At 44.7% G+C, this 18760-nt stretch overlaps 2 protein-coding genes across 3 annotated transcripts in view; one reads left to right on the top strand and one right to left on the bottom strand.

Moving 5' to 3' along the window:
• ADCY6 (adenylate cyclase 6) overlaps positions 1 to 10933 on the top strand; it is a 44888-nt gene extending 33955 nt beyond the window's left edge. Inside the window, exon 22 of the mRNA XM_017945845.3 lies at positions 10014 to 10933. Coding sequence (XP_017801334.1) covers positions 10014 to 10058 — 45 coding nt within the window. The 3' untranslated portion in view covers positions 10059 to 10933. The remainder of the gene's footprint in view (positions 1 to 10013) is intronic.
• The window catches only part of TEX49 (testis expressed 49), a 32307-nt gene that overhangs the window by 9336 nt on the left and 4211 nt on the right, over positions 1 to 18760 (bottom strand). The window contains exon 1 of one of the 2 annotated variants that reach the window (XM_021922275.2): positions 14427 to 14695. The exons of the other annotated variant lie outside the window; for it this stretch is intronic. Coding sequence (XP_021777967.1) covers positions 14427 to 14481 — 55 coding nt within the window. The 5' untranslated portion in view covers positions 14482 to 14695. Of the gene's footprint in view, positions 1 to 14426; positions 14696 to 18760 lie in introns of those variants that run through there. 2 annotated transcript variants of the gene reach the window in all.

The following is an 18760-nucleotide window of genomic DNA, read 5'->3' as shown; positions in this document are numbered from 1 at the left end:
GAGTTTGAGAAAAATTTAAGATGCAGAAGAGCAAGACTTGGTGAGGGAGTGAGAAAAGGAGAGCTGTTTAGGGTGGCTTCAAGATTTCTGTCTCTTGGCTGTTCCATCCATTCTGTCACGCAAGCCAAAAAGGCGCTAGGCCCCTTTCCCTATCTCCTCCAGCCAGTCTCAAATGCAGAGTAAAATCCAGCTCTTGGCTGGGCACAGTGGCTCATGCCTGTAATCCCAGCACTTTGGGAGGCCAAAGTGGGTGGATCACCTGAGATCAGGAGTTTGAGACCAGCCTGGGCAACATGGTGAAACCCCGCCTCTATGAAAAATACAAAAATTAGCTGGGAGTAGTGGTGCACGCCTGTAGTCCCAGCTACCCCGGTGGCTAAGGGAAGAGAATCGCTTGAATCCAGGAGGTGGAGGTTCCAGTGAGCCAAGATGATGCCACTACACTCCAGCCTGGGAGACAAGAGTGAAACTCCGTCTCCAAAAAAAAGGAAAAGAAAAAAAATCCACCTCTGCATCTGACATTTTCAGTGACTCCATTCTGTATTCCTGGAGCAGAAGTCATCCCATTCCTCAAATTTTTATGTTTTGTGATTATGGATGCCTGTCAGGAACTGGATCAGTTTACCATTCTCTTTGGAAATTGTCGAGAATTGCTGACTAATCTCTGGTGGAGGGTGGCGATGCCCCTTCTGTTCTGGAGTTCCTCCCCAGCTCCTGCTTTTTTCTTTTCTTCCTGGCTCGGCCTCACTCATTCATCATCTCTGTCCCTCGTCTCTCTCGTTTGCCCTCCAATTAAATCTCCTTTAACATTCGCTATCTGAAATAATGGTACCACTAGAGTGGGGAACAGCTTGAATCCCCTCCCTGTACAGTTGAGGACTTGGAGAAGCAACAGCACTGAAGCCTTGGTTAGCATATAGAGTTCTGGAAGCCTGCACTGCACCACAGGGCTGATTTGTACTTCATTACAGGTTATAGCAATGAGGCCATTTCCTGGAAGCAGTATTATTGAGCTTGGTATTTGAATTTGGGCAAGGTAGGGGTGGCAGGATGTCCTTGGACAAATAGAAATAGACTGAGGAGAAAGAACAAGCATATTCCTAGTGGCCAGTGGGAGCTAGACTGAGAATAATTATTGGTCTGAGCTCAGGTGACAGTTAGGAACTCTGTCTGTTCCTGAGGCCTCAGGCTGATTGCCAAGGGTACAGGCAGATGATGTTCTCTATCATCTCAATGTGTCCAAGCAGCAGGGTCTCGGCTTCCCATATGAATTGGTCAGTGTGTGCTTGAAGGTGTGCTGGACAGTATCACTCACCTGGATACCTTCCTTTGGAATCAAGCATCAATTGGCATATACCTTGCATCCATTTTTGGCAAGCTGGGAGATATTCTTGGTAACCCATAACTTCCCCAAGCTGCCAAGGTTTGGAAGGTACCTGGGGTGAAGGGGGCAGGGCTTGGAAAGAATCATGCCACAGCTACTGGGAAAGGGCATGTTCTGGGTAGAGGGATGCAATGAGCTCTTTATAACCAAACTCCAATGTGGTAAGGTAGATGAATCAATTATTCTGTCGGTAGGTGATAAAACAGAGGTCCTTCATCCATCCAGTTAACGCTATGCTCTGCATGGTCTTTGCTGGTAAGTAGATATGAAGTACCCCAAATAGCTTCTAGAACTGGGCCACAAATTGGGGGTTGCCATAAAACCACCTTTAATGCTTTGAATAGACTATGAAGGGCATCTAGGGTGATATAAAAGTACTTAAGTGGATCTTCCATCCCTCCAAATTAATGGTGCAGATTTCTCAGTATTACAAGCTTCCCTGTGACTCGGGGTGGTCACACAATCTTAGTTATTCACTACTTTGCCCATTGCCTCTGTTTGTTGCAATTGGGGCTGATTGGCCACAATGTTTTCAGATTGAACAATTTTTAGAATGAGTCTACCTTTGTGCCTCCCAGAAATCTACCTTCTAGATTAGGGTATTTGCAGCCAGGCATGGTGGCTAATGCCTATAATCCCAGCACTTTGGGAGACTGAGGTGTGGTGGGATGAGCCTGTGGTCCTAGCTACTCAGGAGGCTGAGGTGGGAAGATCGCTGAAGTTCAGGAGGTTTAGGGTGCAGTGGGCTATAATTGTGCCACTGCACCCCAGCCTGGGTGACAGAGCAAGACCATGTCTCAAAAAACAAAAGACAAAACAAAAAAAACAAACAGAAAAAATGACTCATGACTCCTGTCTAGGAGGTCAAATCAAATGTTAGGCATTAGTCTCTTAAAGGTGGATGGAACATTAAGATGTACTGAAATGGGCTGAAGTGTGTTTGGAAGGCTAATTTGCACTTATCATCTTCCGTGATACAAATAAATTGTCAGTGCTTTGGGAGGAAGTGGACAGAAGCATGAGCCCAGGAAAGCAGACCAATCCTCAAGGCATGTTTTCCATATGGAAGCAGTTCCTTTGGCTCTATGTCCAAAAATATCTTCCTTGAAGTGGTGCACTTGTTCAGAATTCTGAACACGAGAAGTAGATGGGGCATGAGACAACAGCAGGACTTAGCGCTGGTTGCAGATTGCTGATGTAAAGTGGAGTACACGGAATTTTCTAGAGATAATAACAATAAAAATAGCTAGTGAATGTGCTTGGCACAACTCTATAATGTAGGTGCCATTATTATTTCCCAAAGAGGAAGCAAGGGCAGAAAAGTTTAGTAATTTTCCCAAGTTACATAACTAGCATATGGTAGGGACATGAGTTTAACCCAAGTTGACTCCAGAGCCCATGTTCTTTTTTTTTTGAGACAGAGTCTCGCTTAGTCGCCCAGGCTGGAGTGCAGTGGCGCGATCTCGGCTCACTGCAAGCTCCGCCTCCCGGGTTCACGCCATTCTCCTGCCTCAGCCTCCCGAGTAGCTGGGACTACAGGCGCCCGCCGCCTCGCCCGGCTACTTTTTTGCATTTTTAGTAGAGACGGGGTTTCACCATGTTAGCCAGGATGGTCTCGATCTCCTGACCTCGTGATCCGCCCGCCTCGGCCTCCCAAAGTGCTGGGATTACAGGCGTGAGCCACCGCGCCCGGCAGAGCCCATGTTCTTAACCACCATTGTAACATCATCAGGCTTCCCAGGAAAGACAAAGGACTAAGGGGAAACATAGACTGTTCGAACCAGCCTTTGATAGGCTCCCCTGTGTACAGCTCAGTGGGGGTCCTGTCAAGGGTGTCTGCTCACCTGGAGCAGCCTTGAGTTAGGTGGGTGACATGGTATCATTGCCTTGATCCACAGGCAGAACCCGGCCTCCCTCAGCTCTACTAAAATGTGTAATATCATTTCCTATGGCCAGAATGGGGGAGCAGAGGCCTGGAACTTGGTGGGTGACTGCCAGTGGATTAGATCAGTCCCAGTGGGGAAGACCAGTGCAGAAAGGCTAAACCCTTGTGGAAAAAGTGGCCTGTCTGCTGCGATACAGACACACTCACCCAGCTTAGCAGTGGGCCCACTCCTTAAGCTTAGAGTGTAGCTATGAATACAAGTACCTTCCCTTTCTAGTTTCATGTGGATAGGGGATAGAGTTGTGTTTTTATTGAGACAGGATCTTGCTCTGTTGCCCAGGCTAGAGTGCAGTGACACAATCATAGCTCACTACAGCCTGGAACTCCTGGGCTCAGGTGATCCTCCTGCCTCAGCCTCCTGAGTAGTTGAGACTACAGGCATGTGCCACCACGCCTGGCTAATTAAAAAGAAATTTTTTTTTTTTTTTTTTTTGTAAAGAAGGGGTCTTACTATGTTGCCCAAGCTAGTCTAGAACTCCTGGGCTCAAATAATCTTCCCGCCTCGGCCTCACAAATTGCTTAGATTACAGACATGAGCCATCACATTGTGCCCCAAGGTACATTTCTCTAACTTCAGGAGGTTTATCCATTTGGAAAGGCAGAGGGGCTCAGAGGCTCTGGCCAATTCATTCTTGGCTGAACTGTGCCACTTATACTCCTGTTTGAAAAGCCAGAATGGGCCGGGGACAGTGGCTCATGCCTCTAATCCCAGCACTTCGGGAGGCTGAGGCGGGTGGATCACTTGAGGTCAGGAGTTCGAGACCAGTCTGGCCAACATGGCAAAACTCTGTCTCTACTAAAAATACAAAAATTAGCCGGGTGTTGTAGCACACGCCTGTAGTTCCAGCTACTCTGGAGGCTGAGGCAGGAGAGTCGCTTGAACCTGGGGGGCAGAGGTTGCAGTGAGCTGAGATTGAGCCACTGCACTCCACCCTGGGTCACAGAGTGAGACTGTCTCCAAAAAAAAAAAGAGAGAGAAGAAAAAAAAAGCCAGAACAACAGTGCCCTCTGCTGTGGAGTCTAAGAATGGGATCTCCAGCTGTCTCCTAACAGGTGGTTCACCAAAGAGGCAGCTCAGCGAGGCAAGGAGACTAGGAGATTGAGCAGAGGACATTCCAGCCAGGCTTCCTCTAACAGAATCCAGGAAATGAGAATGTAAGTAAGACGAGTTCAGCTTTTACCAAAGACTCGAGGTTGAGCCTTTCTTTAAAGAAATTCATTTGGAATTGGAAATGAAAGCAACTCTGAGGACTCATTAGTGAATTCCTCAGGGAAGGGGAATGATAAGGGCAGCAGTGGAGCAAGCTGGAGTGAGGCCCTTTGGATGTGCACAGCTTGAAGGTCAGTGTGTCTGTGGCTAGAGGGCAGTCACTGGAGAGTCTGGCAAGGAGAGGTCATTTGTCTCAATTGTCTCAAGACAAGAACAGGCATAATCTTTCCCTACTACCCAAATCTCGCAGAGATTTTCTCTGCGACTCTGGTCAATGAACAGTGTTCTGGGTGCCTGGACTTGTGTTCTGGTGAGAGCTAGGCTGACACAAGATTTTCATATAACAAGGCAAGGGAGTTGTCTCAAAGAAGGGCCAGATTAGAGGGAATTTTTCTAGAATAAAGAACAAGGCCCTCCTGGACTAAGAGGAGGGTCAGGTATGAAGCTAAGAATAAATAGGATGGCTGGGCACAGCGGCTCACGCCTGTAATCCCTGCACTTTGAGAGGCCAAGGCAGGGGGATCACCTGAGGTTGGTAGTTCGAGACTAGCCTGGCCAACATGATGAAACCCTGTCTCTACTAAAATACAAAAAATTAGCTGGGTGTGGTCACATGTGCCTGTAATCCCAGCTAGTCAGGAGGCTAAGGCAGGAGAATCGCTTAAACCCGGGAGGCAGAGGTTGCAGTGAGCTGAGATCTCCCCACTGCACTCCAGTCTGGGCAACAATAGCAAAACTCTGTCCAAAAAAAAAAAGAATAAATAGGAGAGCAGGGTTCAAAGCTGGTGTTGAGAGAGATTCAGCAAAGGAAAGGACTGATACAGGATTGTGCTTCCCTGGACAGGATGGAAGGGAAAGCTTGAGCACCCAAGAGCCCAGAGTAAAAGGTGAACGAACCCTGGAAGCTGAGCTGAATCTGCAGGATCAACCAGTATTAGAAAGAGGAAGAGTGAGCCTGGGAGGGACAGGAATCTCCCAACTGGTAGACATAAGAGTTCTGATCACTGGTCAGGGGTGCTGTTCTATGGGCAGTGAGTTGACCAGCCTCTTTCAGGGCCTAGATGAAATATCCTTTGAAGCCAGCCAGCGTCTTTTGTACCTCAAGGAATCTTATGGTTAAAAATATTGTTTTCCAGGTATCCTATCCTGGCAAGTATGTCTTGAGTAGTGGATAAAGATATTCTAGTCACAGGAATGGTATATGTTCTATATGTAAACAGTAAACTTACATATGATTTATAACTTTTCCTCCATCATCTATTGTAAAGTTTTATGTGCTAGTTCTTAGGCACATTAGATACATTATTTTATTTAATGTCCATAATAAATCTTTTTTTTTTTTTTTTGAGGCAGAGTCTGTTGCCTCAGGCTGGAGTGCAGCTCACTGCAACCTCCGCCTCCCAGGTTCAAGAGATTCTCGTGCCTCGGCCTCCCAAGTAGCTGGGATTACAGGCACCCACTAACACATGCAGCTAATTTTTGTATTTTTAGTAGGAATGAGGTTTCACCATGTTGGCCAGGCTGGTCTTGAACTCCTGACCCCAGGTGATCTGCCTGTCTTGGCCTCCCAAAGTGTTAGGATTACAGGTATGAGTCACTGCACCTGGCCTCTCCACACTAAGTCTATAAGGCAGACATTATCGTCTCCATTTATAGGTGAGGAAACTGAGGCACTATGAATTTGCTTAGTGTGAGTTAGTTTCCTGAATGAACATCTTTGGATCCTTGATAAACTGAGTTTCTTTTTGTTTTTGAGTCAGCCTCACTCAGTCACTAGGCTGGAATGCACTGGTGCAATCATGGCTCACTGCAGTGTCAACCTCCTGGGTTCAAGTGATCCTCCCACCTCAGCCTCCCAAGTACCTGGGACTACAGACATGTGCCAACACACCTGGCTAATTTTTTGTAGAGACAAGGTCCCAGTGTGTTGCCCAGGCTGGTCTCAAACCCCTGGGCTCAAGCGATCCTTTTGCCTCAGCCTCCCAAAGTGCTGGGATTACAGGTATGAGCCACTGCACCTGGCTTAAACTGAGTTTCTGAAGTCAAGGATAGACCAAAGTATGTTCCCCACACCCATTTTCCTCTTTGGTTTTTCTATTTTGATTCTTTATCAGAAGGAAAAGGTAGGAAGGAGGCAGGAACTAGCAGAATGTTTGATTACACGTGTTGACTCACCCCTGTGAGTTTTCATTATGACTGTAATAAGGAAAGCTTGAGTGGGCCCTTTTGAGTTGAATGTTAATACACTCACACCTACTAGGAGGGAAAAAAAAAGCCTATCGTTCTTCAAGGAAGAATTGTGAATGACTTAAAAATATCATGATAGTAAGAGTGTTAAGAATGAAAAGTGTGACTATTAATAGGTTCATTTTTATAGTTGCTGTTAAAGGCCTAGCTAAGGGACCAGGCAAGGAATGTGGCTGATTTGAACCACAGAGTGGTTGAAGTGCTAAAACCAGATGGACAGAAAGGTGTCAAGCAGTTTGAGTGAATGTATTAACAAGGTGAAATCAACCAGAAAGAAACTGGGACCAGGAACCATTCTGGAGACAAATGAGAGTCTTTCAAGACTGTTTAGCTTGTGGAAAAGGGTGAGTAGAGATTCAGGAACTGTGGGTTCCCTGAATTGACGGACATAGAATGTGGGATGAGAAAGACCAGGGTAAGCAAGGTAGATGTGGGCTTGCTAGGAGACGAAGAGAATGCTGTATTTTACCCATAATCTCCCTGCCCCACGTGAATTTCCCAAACCAGTTCTGAGATAATAGAAAATATGAGGCATGTTCCCCATGGTGGCCCATAAGCTCAAACCCTTCCCAGCTAACCACGTATTTCAAGCAACCTCAGCAGCACCAGGATTCAGAACCATCTGAGCTCTGTTGCACTTTTATGCCCATATGTTAAATAACGTGAGAACTAAGAGTTTACCATTTAACTTAGCAATATGTGAGTCATTGGTAAATGGATACAGCAGGGTTTTGTTTTGTTTTGTTTTTTAGAGAGAGAGGGAGTCTCATTCTGTTGCTCAGGTTGGAGTGCAGTGGCGTGATTATAGCTCAATGCATCCTCAATTTCCTGGGTTCAAGCAATCTTATCTCCTCAGCATCCCTAATAACTGGGACTAAAGGTGCATGCCACCATCCCCAGCTAATTTTTTTGATTTTTAGTAGAGATGAGGTCTCACTCTGTTACCCAGGCTGGTCTAAAACTCCTAACTCAAGTGATTCTCCTGCCTCGGCCTCCCAAAATACTGGGATTACAGGCCTGGGCCACTGCACTCAGCCTGAAGCAGTTTTAATGGTGTGGTTATGGCAAGAGCCTGGGTTGGTGTGGGCTCAAGAGAGAATGGCAGAAGAACCAGAGACAGGCTGGGTACAATGGCTAACGCCTGTAATCCCAGCACTTTGGGAGGCCAAGGTGGGCGGATCACGAGGTCAGGAGATCGAGACCATCCTGGCTAACACGGTGAAACCCCTTCTTTACTAAAAATACAAAAAGTTAGCCAGGCATGGTGGCGGGCACCTGTAGTCCCAGCTACTCGGGAGGCTGAGGCAGGAGAATGCGTGAACCTGGCAGGCGGAGCTTCCAGTGAGCCAAGATCACGCCACTGCACTCCAGGCTGGGCAACAGAGCAAGACTCCGTTGCAAAAATTAAAAAAAAAAAAAAAAAAAAAAAATTTAAGAAGAACCAGCGACAGAAAAAACAGACAACTCTTTTTTTTTTTTTTTGAGACCGAGTTTCGCTCCTGTTGCCCAGGCTGCCGTGCAATGGCACGATCTTGGCTCACCAAAACCTCTGCCTCCCGGGTTCAAGCGATTCTCCTGCCTCAGCCCCCTGAGTAGCTGGGATTACAGGCATGTGCCACCATGCCTGGCTAATTTTGTATTTTTAGTAGAGCAGAGTTTCCCCATTTTGGTCAGGTTGGTCTTGAACTTCCGACCTCAGGTGATCTGCCCACCTTGGCCTCCCAAAGTGTTGGGGTTACAGGCATGAGCCACCGTGCCTGGCCCAAACAGATAACTCTTATGAGGAATTTTGCTCTACGGGGAGCAGGGAAATAGGAAATGTGGGGTTTTAAGATGGAAGAAGAAATATATTTTTTTGGCGGGGGGGAACTGAGTCTTGCTTTGTCGCCCAGACTGGAGTGCAGTGGCACGATCTTGGTCCACTGCAGCCTCCGCCTCCCAGGTTCAAGTGATTCTCCTGCCTCAGACTCCCAAGTAGCTGGCACTACAGGTGTGCACCACCACGCCTGGCTAATTTTTGTATTTTTAGTAGAGATGGGTTTTCACCATGTTGTTCAGGTTGGTCTTGAACTCCTGGCCTCAAGTGATCCACCTGCCTCGGCCTCCCAAAGTTCTGGGATTACAGGTGTGAGCCACTGGGCTCAGCCAGAAGAGGAAATTATAGATGGACAAATTAATACAAGAGTGAGAAGAATTATTGGAGTGGTGTTTTGGAGAAGGCAAAAAGAAATGGGATCTGGTCAAAAGTGGAGGGGGATTTTCTTAATAGGTGCGTGGGCCATTCATTCATGATAATAGGAGATATATGGGCACAGATGCAGGTAGATGGATAGATGTGGTTTGTGATAGCTTATGGCAATTATCTACCAATTGCTTCTGTTTTCTCTTTGAAATGGAAGGCAACTCATTATATGAGAATGAGGATGGGGGGAGGAGGTGTTGGAGGTTTGAAGAAACAGGAGAAGGTAGGAAAAGGCCTCCAGCAGATGAGGAGAGTGAATGGAACAAGGAAATGTAGTTTGACTTCTGGGCAGTGATAATCACCACAACAAGACCCACTAAGTTTGGTGATCATGGATTTAAAGCAAGGGCAATTGGCATGCCTTTTTTTTTTTTTTTTTCCCCCTAGACTGCGAGTGTAAACTTCTCTTTCCAGGAATTTTGATATAATCCGGATGGTAGTGGGGAGAGTAGGGTGGAAAAAGAAATTAGGGCAATAGCTTGAGGGGACCACGTGGCCAAGGGAGGTTTCTTCCCTTCCCCTGCCAGATGGAAGAGATTATAGCATATTTGTATACTGACGGAAATGATCTGGGAAGAAGGAGAATCCTGAGGGAGAAGGTGATAGTTTTAGGAGCAAAATCCTAGAGTAGATGAGAAGGGATGGGCTCCAGTACACAAATGGAATCAGTTCATTCATTGAACCAGAGGGAATGGAGTGGAATGTTAGATGTGATGATGGAAAGTCTTTGATTCCTTCTAATTTTCTTAGTGAAATAAGGAGCAAGGAAGTTAGCTCAGAGTGAGGATGGGAGAGGGGCTTTAGATCTCCAAGGAGGGGATGTGAAATAGTTGACTTGAGTATTGGGAGAGTGACTAGGGGAACATGATAGGATTGTCAGGCTGCCCTGAGTTCCCACTTGACATCTGTGGTTATGGTACTCGTCACTCTAGGAAGACTAAACATCCTAGATAAAAGCTAAATAAAGTCACCTTTGTCTCGACAGTTTTCTCTGGAGCACACTTTTCATGGCCTTATAATGAACTCCTAGAGGTCAGCCTGTGTGTCTCACAGCTTGGCCATGTGGACACAGACTTCAACTCTGGGGCAATTCAAGTGGCTTCAAGAAAGTACTAAGAATAGAAGAAAATTACTATTGAATGCAATTTTCAGGTGGAAGATTGAATGATATGGTTGAAGCCAAACTTGGCGGAGGGTAGCCAAGTTGCCTGAATGTCTTTGTGAAAAGGGATTGTGGCATCAGAAATACTATTCTATGGTTCCTTTCGTTATGAGGTCATGGATGATGGGCACAGTGCATAGCTATGTTAGGGTTTGCACTATTAAAAAGGGTGTCAGAACTGGGAGATGAATTTCAGGGCTGGGATGCAATGAAAGCAATCTGATCAAAGTGGGAGGTGAAGGTACCCTGCTACAGTTTTGGCTTTGAATTTTTTCTCGATTTTGAATCTGTTCTTACGAAGATGAAGCCTTAGGCTTAGTTCTATACATGACAAGCTTCTCATTCTTCAGGCTGTAGCTCAAACATTACTTCATTGAATTATCTGTCTAAAGAGGGCCTCTTGTTAGGCATGGTGGCTCATACCTGTAATCTCAGCATTTCGGGAGGCTGAGGCAGGAGGATCACTTGAGCCCAGTTTAAGACCAGCCTGGGCAACAAAAGGAGATGCTGCCTCTCAAAAAAAATGAAATAAAGTAAAAGTTAAAAAAACAAAATAAAATAAAGCTGCCTCTCCAAGTTACTCTTCATTATGGCATCTTCAAACTCAGTTGTCCATAAGGGCCAGGCAGATAATGCTTATGAGTAAAGCAAGCTGGGTAAGAAACCTGTACCATCTGAAGGGGAAGCTGCTACTTTATTCTACCTGTTTGTTGTCATTTACAGCCACAGTTTAGGGCCAGTGTGGCCAAATCTAATTTTTTTTTTTTTTTTTTGAGACGGAGTCTCACTTTGTTGCCCAGGCTAAAGTGCAGGGGCACAATGTCGGCTCACTGCAACCTCTGCCTCCCGGGTTCAAGTGATTCTTCTGCCTCAGTCTCCCGAGTAGCTGGGATTACAGGCATGCACCACCATGCCCAGCTAATTTTTGTGTTTTTAGTAGAGACAGGTTTCGCCATGTTGGCCAGGCTGGTCTTAAACTCCTGACCTCAGATGATCCACCCGCCTTGGCCTCCCAAAGTGCTTGGATTACAGGTGTAAGCCATTGTGCCCGGCCCCCAAATCTAATTTTTAAAGAGAAGTCAGAAATGTTGGTTTTACATGAAATCTCTGGATTTTTAGATGTTGGTCTACATTTTTTTTTACAAAGCACTCTGCAAACTGAGCATGGCATCAGGCTACATCTGGCATCCAGGCCAGCACTTTAGGACTTCTCTTCTATTGCATTGCCCCTTTATTTTCTCCCCAGCACTCGGCATAATTTGTATCTTGTTTATTTATTTACTAGTTTTATTGTCTGTGTTAATCACTGTTATATTTCTAGTGTCTTACACAGTGGCTGGCACAATCAATTCCCAATAAATAAATATTTGATGTTGGATTAGAGGGGGAGTCTGGCTTGGTGCTTTACTTAGAAGCTTTTTATATATTCTCAATATTACTGCATACATGATTTATACATATGAACATGTAAGTATGTGTGCGTTTATATATGTGTGTATATGTGCATGTAGATATACACCCATCTATATATGACAAATATTTTCACTCAGTCTCTCTCTTGATTTTAAGTTTATGATGTCTTTTGATACACAATTAAATTATTTTTTAGTAAAAATTGTCAATATTTTCTTTTAGGCTTCTGGGCTTAATGTCTAATAAAGAAAGATTTGCAAAACCCTGCTAAGAATATACAAATATTCTATGTTTTCTTCTAATATTTCCGTAGTTTTATTTATTGAACTCTCTAATTCATCTGAAATTGATTGATTGATTGAGACAAAGTCTCGCTCTGCCACCCAGGCTGGGAGGTGCGATCTTGGCTCACTGCAATATCCGCCTCCTGGGTTCAAGTGATTCTCTGGCCTCAGCCTCCCAAGTAGCTGGGCTATAGGCAAGCACCACGAAGCCCAGCTAATTTTTTTGTATTTTTAGTAGAGACGGGGTTTTACCATGTTGGTCAGGCTGGTCTCGAACTCCTGACCTTGTCAAATGATCCGCCTGCCTCAGCCTCGGGAATTTATTTTTGTGTATGATGTGAGGCGGGAGGTGTGTATTATGCTGAGAAACATCTTTTTATTCTTTTTTTTTTTTTTTTTTGAGATGGAGTCTCGCACCCTCCCCCAAGCTGCAGTGCAGCAGTGGTGTGATCTCAGCTCACTGCAAGCTCCGCCTCCCGGGTTCAAGCCATTCTCCTGCCTCAGCACCACCCCACCCCCACCGCCAGTAGCTGGGACTACGGGCGCCTGCCACCACACCCAGCTAATTTTTTTGTATTTTTAGTAGAGATGGAGTTTCACCGTGTTAGCCAGGATGGTATCGATCTCCTGACCTCGCGCTCCGCCCGCCTTGGCCTCCCAAAGTGCTGGGATTACGGGTGTGAGCCACCAGGCCTGGTCCCACCTTTTTATTCTTAATTTACAAAGGATTACAACCTCTGCCTCCAGGGCTCAAGCAATTCTTGTGCCTTAGCCTCCTGAGTAGCTAGGATTACAGGCCTGTGCCCCACACCAGGTTAATTTTTGTATTTTTTGTAGAGATGAGGTTCACCATGTTGCCCAGGCTGGCCTCAAATTCCTGGGCTCAAGCAATCCACCAGTCTTGGCCTCTCAAAATGCCACGCCCGGCGTGGCAGTGGCTTTTTTTTTTAGTAGAGAGGGGGTTTCACCGTGTTAGCCAGGGTGGTCTCGATCTCCTGACCTCGTGATCCGCCCATCTCGGCCTCCCAAAGTGCTGGGATTACAGGCTTGAGCCACCGCGCCCGGCCGGCAGTGGCTTTTATAAAAATGAAGCTGAGGCCGGGCATGGTGGCTAACGCCTGTAATCCCAGCACCTTGGGAGGCCAAGGCGGGCAGATCACAAGGTCAGGAGTTCAAGACCATTCTGACTAACATGGAGAAACCCTACCTCTACTAAAAATACAAAAATTAGCCTGGTGTGGAGGCACAGGCCTGTAATCCTAGCTACTCCGGAGGCTAAGGCACAATAATTGCTTGAGCCCTGGAGGCAGAGCGTATAATCCTTTGTAAATTAAGAATAAAAAGATGGGGCCAGGCATGGCGGCACAAGTAATCCCAGCTACTTGGGAGGCTGAGGCAGGAGGATCACTTGAACCTGGGAGGTGGAGGTTACCTTGAGTGGAGATCATGCCACTGCACTCCAGCCTGGGCAACAAGAGCGAAACTCCATCTAAAAAAAAATAAAAACAAAAATAAAATAAATAAAAGCCACAGCCCTTTTTCTCCACACATACTGTCCATCAGTTCAAATATTTGGATAACAGGTGGCAGGTGCCTGTTATCCCAGCTACTCGGGAGGCTGAGGCAGGAGAATGGCTTGAACCCGGGAGGCAGAGGTTGCAGTGATCCGAGATTGTGCCATTGCACTCCAGCCTCGGCAACAGAGTGAGACTCTGTCTCAAAAAACAAAACAAACAAACAAACAAACAAAAAACAGAAAAAAAAAGAAAAGGAAAGGAAAATGAAGCTGAATGTTTTGGAAAAACTCAAGAAAGGTGGGTCATTTAAAAGCTGGGGGCTAGGTGAGGTGGCTCATGCCTGTAATATGTGCTTCGGGGGGCCCAGACAGAAGGATTGCTTGAGGCCAGGGGCTCGAGACCAACCTGGGCAACAAGTGAGACCCTGTGTCTACAAAAAAATTTTTTTTTAATTGTAGTAAACTTTGAGTTAAAATGGATTGGAGTTAGAAAATCACAATTTTGCAATTATTACAGAAATAACAGATTCACACAAAACCATCAATCGATACTAAAATTAGTGGGTGAAAATTTGATGAAGAATAGGATAGTTGACTAGGTGCAATGGCTCATGCCTGTAATTCCACCACTTAGGGAGGTTGGGGCGGGAGAATCGCTTGAGCTCAGGAATTTGAGAATAGCCTGGGCAACATAGCCCAGGTCTAGTAGACCTTCTACTAGAAATAAAAACAATTGGCTGTGTGTGGTGGTGGGCATCTGTAGTCTCAGCTACTTGGGAGGCTGAGGTTGGAGAATTGCTTGTCTGGGAGGTCAAGGCTGTGGTGAGCTGTGATTGTGCCACTGCACTCAAGCCTGAGCAACAGAGTGACACCTTGTCAAAAAAAAATAATAATAATAAAGAATAGGATACTTACATTTTTCCAAAGAATCTTACCAGAAATTATTGGTTACAAAAGAAGAATGGTAACTTGACAGTGAAGAAAACCAACAATTACACCTTAAGTGGTCAAAGTTCACATTACCAGTAATGGGACAAAATGACATCATGAGCCTCCCGATATGATGTACTGAGGACATAATGTCACTTATTCCTGCCAAAGATGTTTAAACTCAATCTAATCATGAGAAACATCAGAAAAATCCAAATTATGAAATATTCTACACAATGTCTTGCCTATACTATTACAAAAATGTCAATACTAGCCAGGCGTGGTGACTCATGCCTCTAATCCCAGCACTTTGGGAAGCAGAGGTGGGTGGATCACCTGAGGTTGGGAGTTCGAGACCAGCCTGAGCAACATGGAGAAACCCCATCTCTACTAAAAATGCAAAATTAGTTGGGCCAGGTGGCGCATGCCTGTAATTCCAGCTACTTGGGAGGCTAAGGCAGGAGAATCGCTTGAACCTGGACGGCAGAGATTGCAGTGAGCCTCTGCACTCCAGCCTGGGCAACAAGAGCAAAACTCCGTCTCAAAAAAAAGGCAGTATCATGAAACGAAGGTGAAGGAACTATTCCAGATTAAAGGAGACTAAAGAGACATGCTTACTAAATGCAATGGGTTGATCCTTAACTGGACCCTGGAAGGAAAAATTTTGCTCCAAAAGACATTAATGGACAGTCTGGGCAACATAGCGAGACCTCATCTCTTTTATTTTTAATTTTTAAGATGGAGTCTCTGTCACCCAGGCTGGAGTGCAATGGCGTGATCTTGGCTCACGGCAACCTCCATCTCCCAGGTTCAAGCAATCCTCCCACCTCATTCTCCTGAGTAGCTAGCATTAGAGGCACCTGCCACCATGCCTGACTAATTTTCGTATTTTTAGCAGAGACTAGGTTTCACCATGTTGGCCAGGCTGGGACCTCCTCTCTTAAAAAAAAAAAAAAAAAAAAAAGTTGCCCAGGTGTGATGGCTCATGCCTATAATTCCAGCACTTTGGGAGTCTGAGGTGGGAGAATCACTTGAGCCCAGGAGCTCAAGGCTGCAGTAAACCGTGATCACCTCACTGCACTGAAGCCTGGGAGATGGAGTAAGAGCCTGTCTGAAAAAAAAAAAAAAAAAAAAAAGGGCGGGGCGCAGTGGCTCACGCCTGTAATCGCAGCACTTTGGGAGGCCAAGGTGTGCAGATCACGAGGTCAGGAGACAGAGACCATCCTGGCTAAAACAGTGAAACTCCGTCTGTACTAAAAATACAAAAAAATTAGCTGGGCGTGCTGGCGGGCCCCTGTAGTCCCAGCTACTCCGGAGGCTGAGGCAGGAGAATGGCCTGAACCCGGGAGGCAGAGCTTGCGGTGAGCTAAGATCACGCCACTGCACTCCAGCCTTGGCGACAGTGAGACACCATCTCAAAAAAAAAAAGACATTTATGAAACAATTGGCAAAACTGAAAAATGCACTGTAGGTAATTATGTAACAGCATTGTATCAGTGTTAAGATTTGCTGAATTTGATACCTATACCGTGAGTTGTTGGGAGATACAAGCTTATTTATTTAGACGGGAAGAGATATAATATGAGCAACTTATTCTCAACTATCTGAGATAAAGTAGATATTATAGTAGAGACAAAGCAAAAAACAGAGTGGCAAAATTAACAATGAGTTAACTTGGGTAAAGGGTGTAGAGAAATTCTTTCCACAAGTCTTACACATTTTCTATAATTTTGAAGTTACATTAGCAAGAAAAGTTTTTAAAAATGGTAGATTGACCTTATTGGCTTTATTTCCTTTTCCTCCCAAATTTGCTAAAATGACATTGTCATCATCATAATCACAATAATATTAATCTTCAAGGGCAAAAACAGTGGGCAAGGATATAAGAGCACATGAGATATTTCAGTAGAAATACCTTTTGGAAAATGCAAAGTGGACAGAAGAGTGGCAATTAACCTAACACAGTAAATAATGTTGTTACCTAAGTTTCTGTAGCGGAGAATACATCTAGAATTGAGCTAATTCATCTGAAAGGCCCAAAACTTAGAATGTAATGGGTACCACAGATGGTAGGAGTAGGGAATAGGCTTGAGAACAGGAAGGGAGTCACTGAAACTGTCAGAGCATCTGGCTAAACCAGGCAAACTACCCTGCCCTGAAAATGGAATGTAAGATTTCTCTAGAGGACCTGAATCTAGGAGGCCCTGCACCCCTGGACAGGATTCACTGTGAAGACTGGTAATATGGTTTGGATTTATGTCCCTACCCAAACCTATCGAATTGTAATCTCCAGTGTTGGAGGAGGTACCTGGTGGAAGGTGATTAGATCATTGGGTCGGCTTTCCCCCTTGCTGTTCTCGTGATAGTGAGTGAGTTCTCACAAGATCTAGTTGTTTGAAAGTGGATAGCACCAACCACCCACCCCTTCTCTCTTCTCTTTTTCTCCTACTCCAACCATGTAGAACATGCCTGCTTTCCCTTCGCCTTCCACCATAATTGTAAGTTTCCTGAGGCTTCCCCTGCCATGCTTCTTGTACAGCCTGTAGAACGGAGACAATTAGATCTCTCTCTTTTTTTTATAATTACTCAGTCTCAGGTCATTCTTTAAAGCAATGTGAGAACCGACTAATATAGCTGGCACAGGTGTAGGACAGAAAATCTGGTGATTAAGTTAAAAAAGTCAGGATCCTCAAAATTAAGACCCTCAATACCTTCTTCTGTCCTAGCCCCAGCATGCTAATAGATAAGCATATAACCAATACCCAGAGAAGGAATAATAAGATTCTTCCCCAGAGAAATTATAGAGAGCCAGAGGAAAGCTCTGGAATGAAGCCCATAATGGACAACTCCCTCCATCAGTTTCTAGTTAGCTTTTTTTGTTTGTTTCTTACTCTTAAATCAGAATGGAAAGCCAAGGATCACTAGTTATCTGAGGAGAGTAATCACTGAGACAAACAAGATACCAAAATAAACTCATAGGAAAAAGGGCTCAGAGGGAAAAAGAGTCGATGCAAGGAAGAGAACTTCAAATAAAGTATATATTCATGGACAAATGAGAAAATATAAAAAAGGAAAATCAGAGGACCAAAAATGGTCCTTGGAAATTAAAATACAATATAATAACCAAGATAAAATGTTCTTATCTACTGCATGAAGAAAACAAAAGCAGAAAAAAAAAAAAGTTCTGATATGAGGGTGTGCTGGTTTTCACATATTTCCACAAATCCTTTGATAAACCTCCCCTCAAGAAGTAGAGCTTCCGCTTCCCTTGGGTATGGGCTGGATTTAGTAATTCTCTTCTAACAAATAGAAAAGGTAAAGTGACAGTCACTTCTGAGACTAAGTCATAAAAATGCATTTTGGCTCCCTTCCTTCTTTCTGATCACTTGCTCTGAAGAAAGTTAAGTGCTATACAAGAATACTCAAACCGCTTATGGAGAGGCCCATATGGCGAGAAACTGGGGTGTCTTGTCAATACCCACAGAGAAACTGAGGTCACCAGATATCCTGGAAATGGCTCCTTCAGCTCCCACCCAATCTCCAACCATTATATGGCTACAGCCCCTGCTGACATCCTGTCTGCAACCATGTGAGAGATCCTGAGCCAGAATTATCTAGATAAGTTGCTTCTGGATTAACAGAAACTGTAAAATAATATTTGCTGTTATAAGCCTGCATATTTTAGGGTAATATGTTATACAGCAATAGCTAATTAACACGAGGTTGCAAGATAAAATTAAGGAAGCCTTCCAAAGAATAAATAGTAATAATAATGATGATGATAAAGAAAATTAAGCCAGACATGGTGGCTCACACCTGTAATCCCAGCACTTTGGGAGGCCAAAGTGGGCAGATTGCTTGAGCTTAGGAGTTCCAGATCATCCTGGGCAACACAGGGAGACTCCATTTCTACTAAAAAATACAAAAATTAGCCAGGCATGGTAGCCTACACCTGTAGTCCCAGCTACTCAGGGAGGCTGAGCTGGGAGCATCGCTTGAGCCTGGGAGGTTGAGGCTGCAGTAAGCCATGACTGTTCTACTGCACTCCAGCCTGGGTGACAGAGCAAGACCCTGTCTCAAAAATAGTAATTAATAATAATAATAATATCAAGATTAATGTTAGAAGATCAATTTGGGAGACTTTATATAACTGACAAATGGTAGTTTGAAAAAGAAGAAAGAAAACAATAAATTAAAAATTAAAATAAAATTTCTCAGAAATGGAAAGCATAAATTTCCAGAATGAAAGAGCTCATGGAGTGTTCAAAACAATGAATGAGAAAAGACTTACAATAAATTCCATCATTTTGAAATATCAGAATACTACAGAACAAAAAGAAAATCAAAAGTTTCCAGAGGCCGGGCGAAGTGGCTCACGCCTGTAATCCTAGCACTTTGGGAGGATTGCTTGATTGCAGGAGTTTGAG

The sequence above is a fragment of the Papio anubis genome, chromosome 9 (genome assembly GCF_008728515.1).
Source record: "Papio anubis isolate 15944 chromosome 9, Panubis1.0, whole genome shotgun sequence".
Taxonomy (NCBI): domain Eukaryota; kingdom Metazoa; phylum Chordata; class Mammalia; order Primates; family Cercopithecidae; genus Papio; species Papio anubis.
This window is presented reverse-complemented; position numbering and strand designations above follow the sequence as displayed.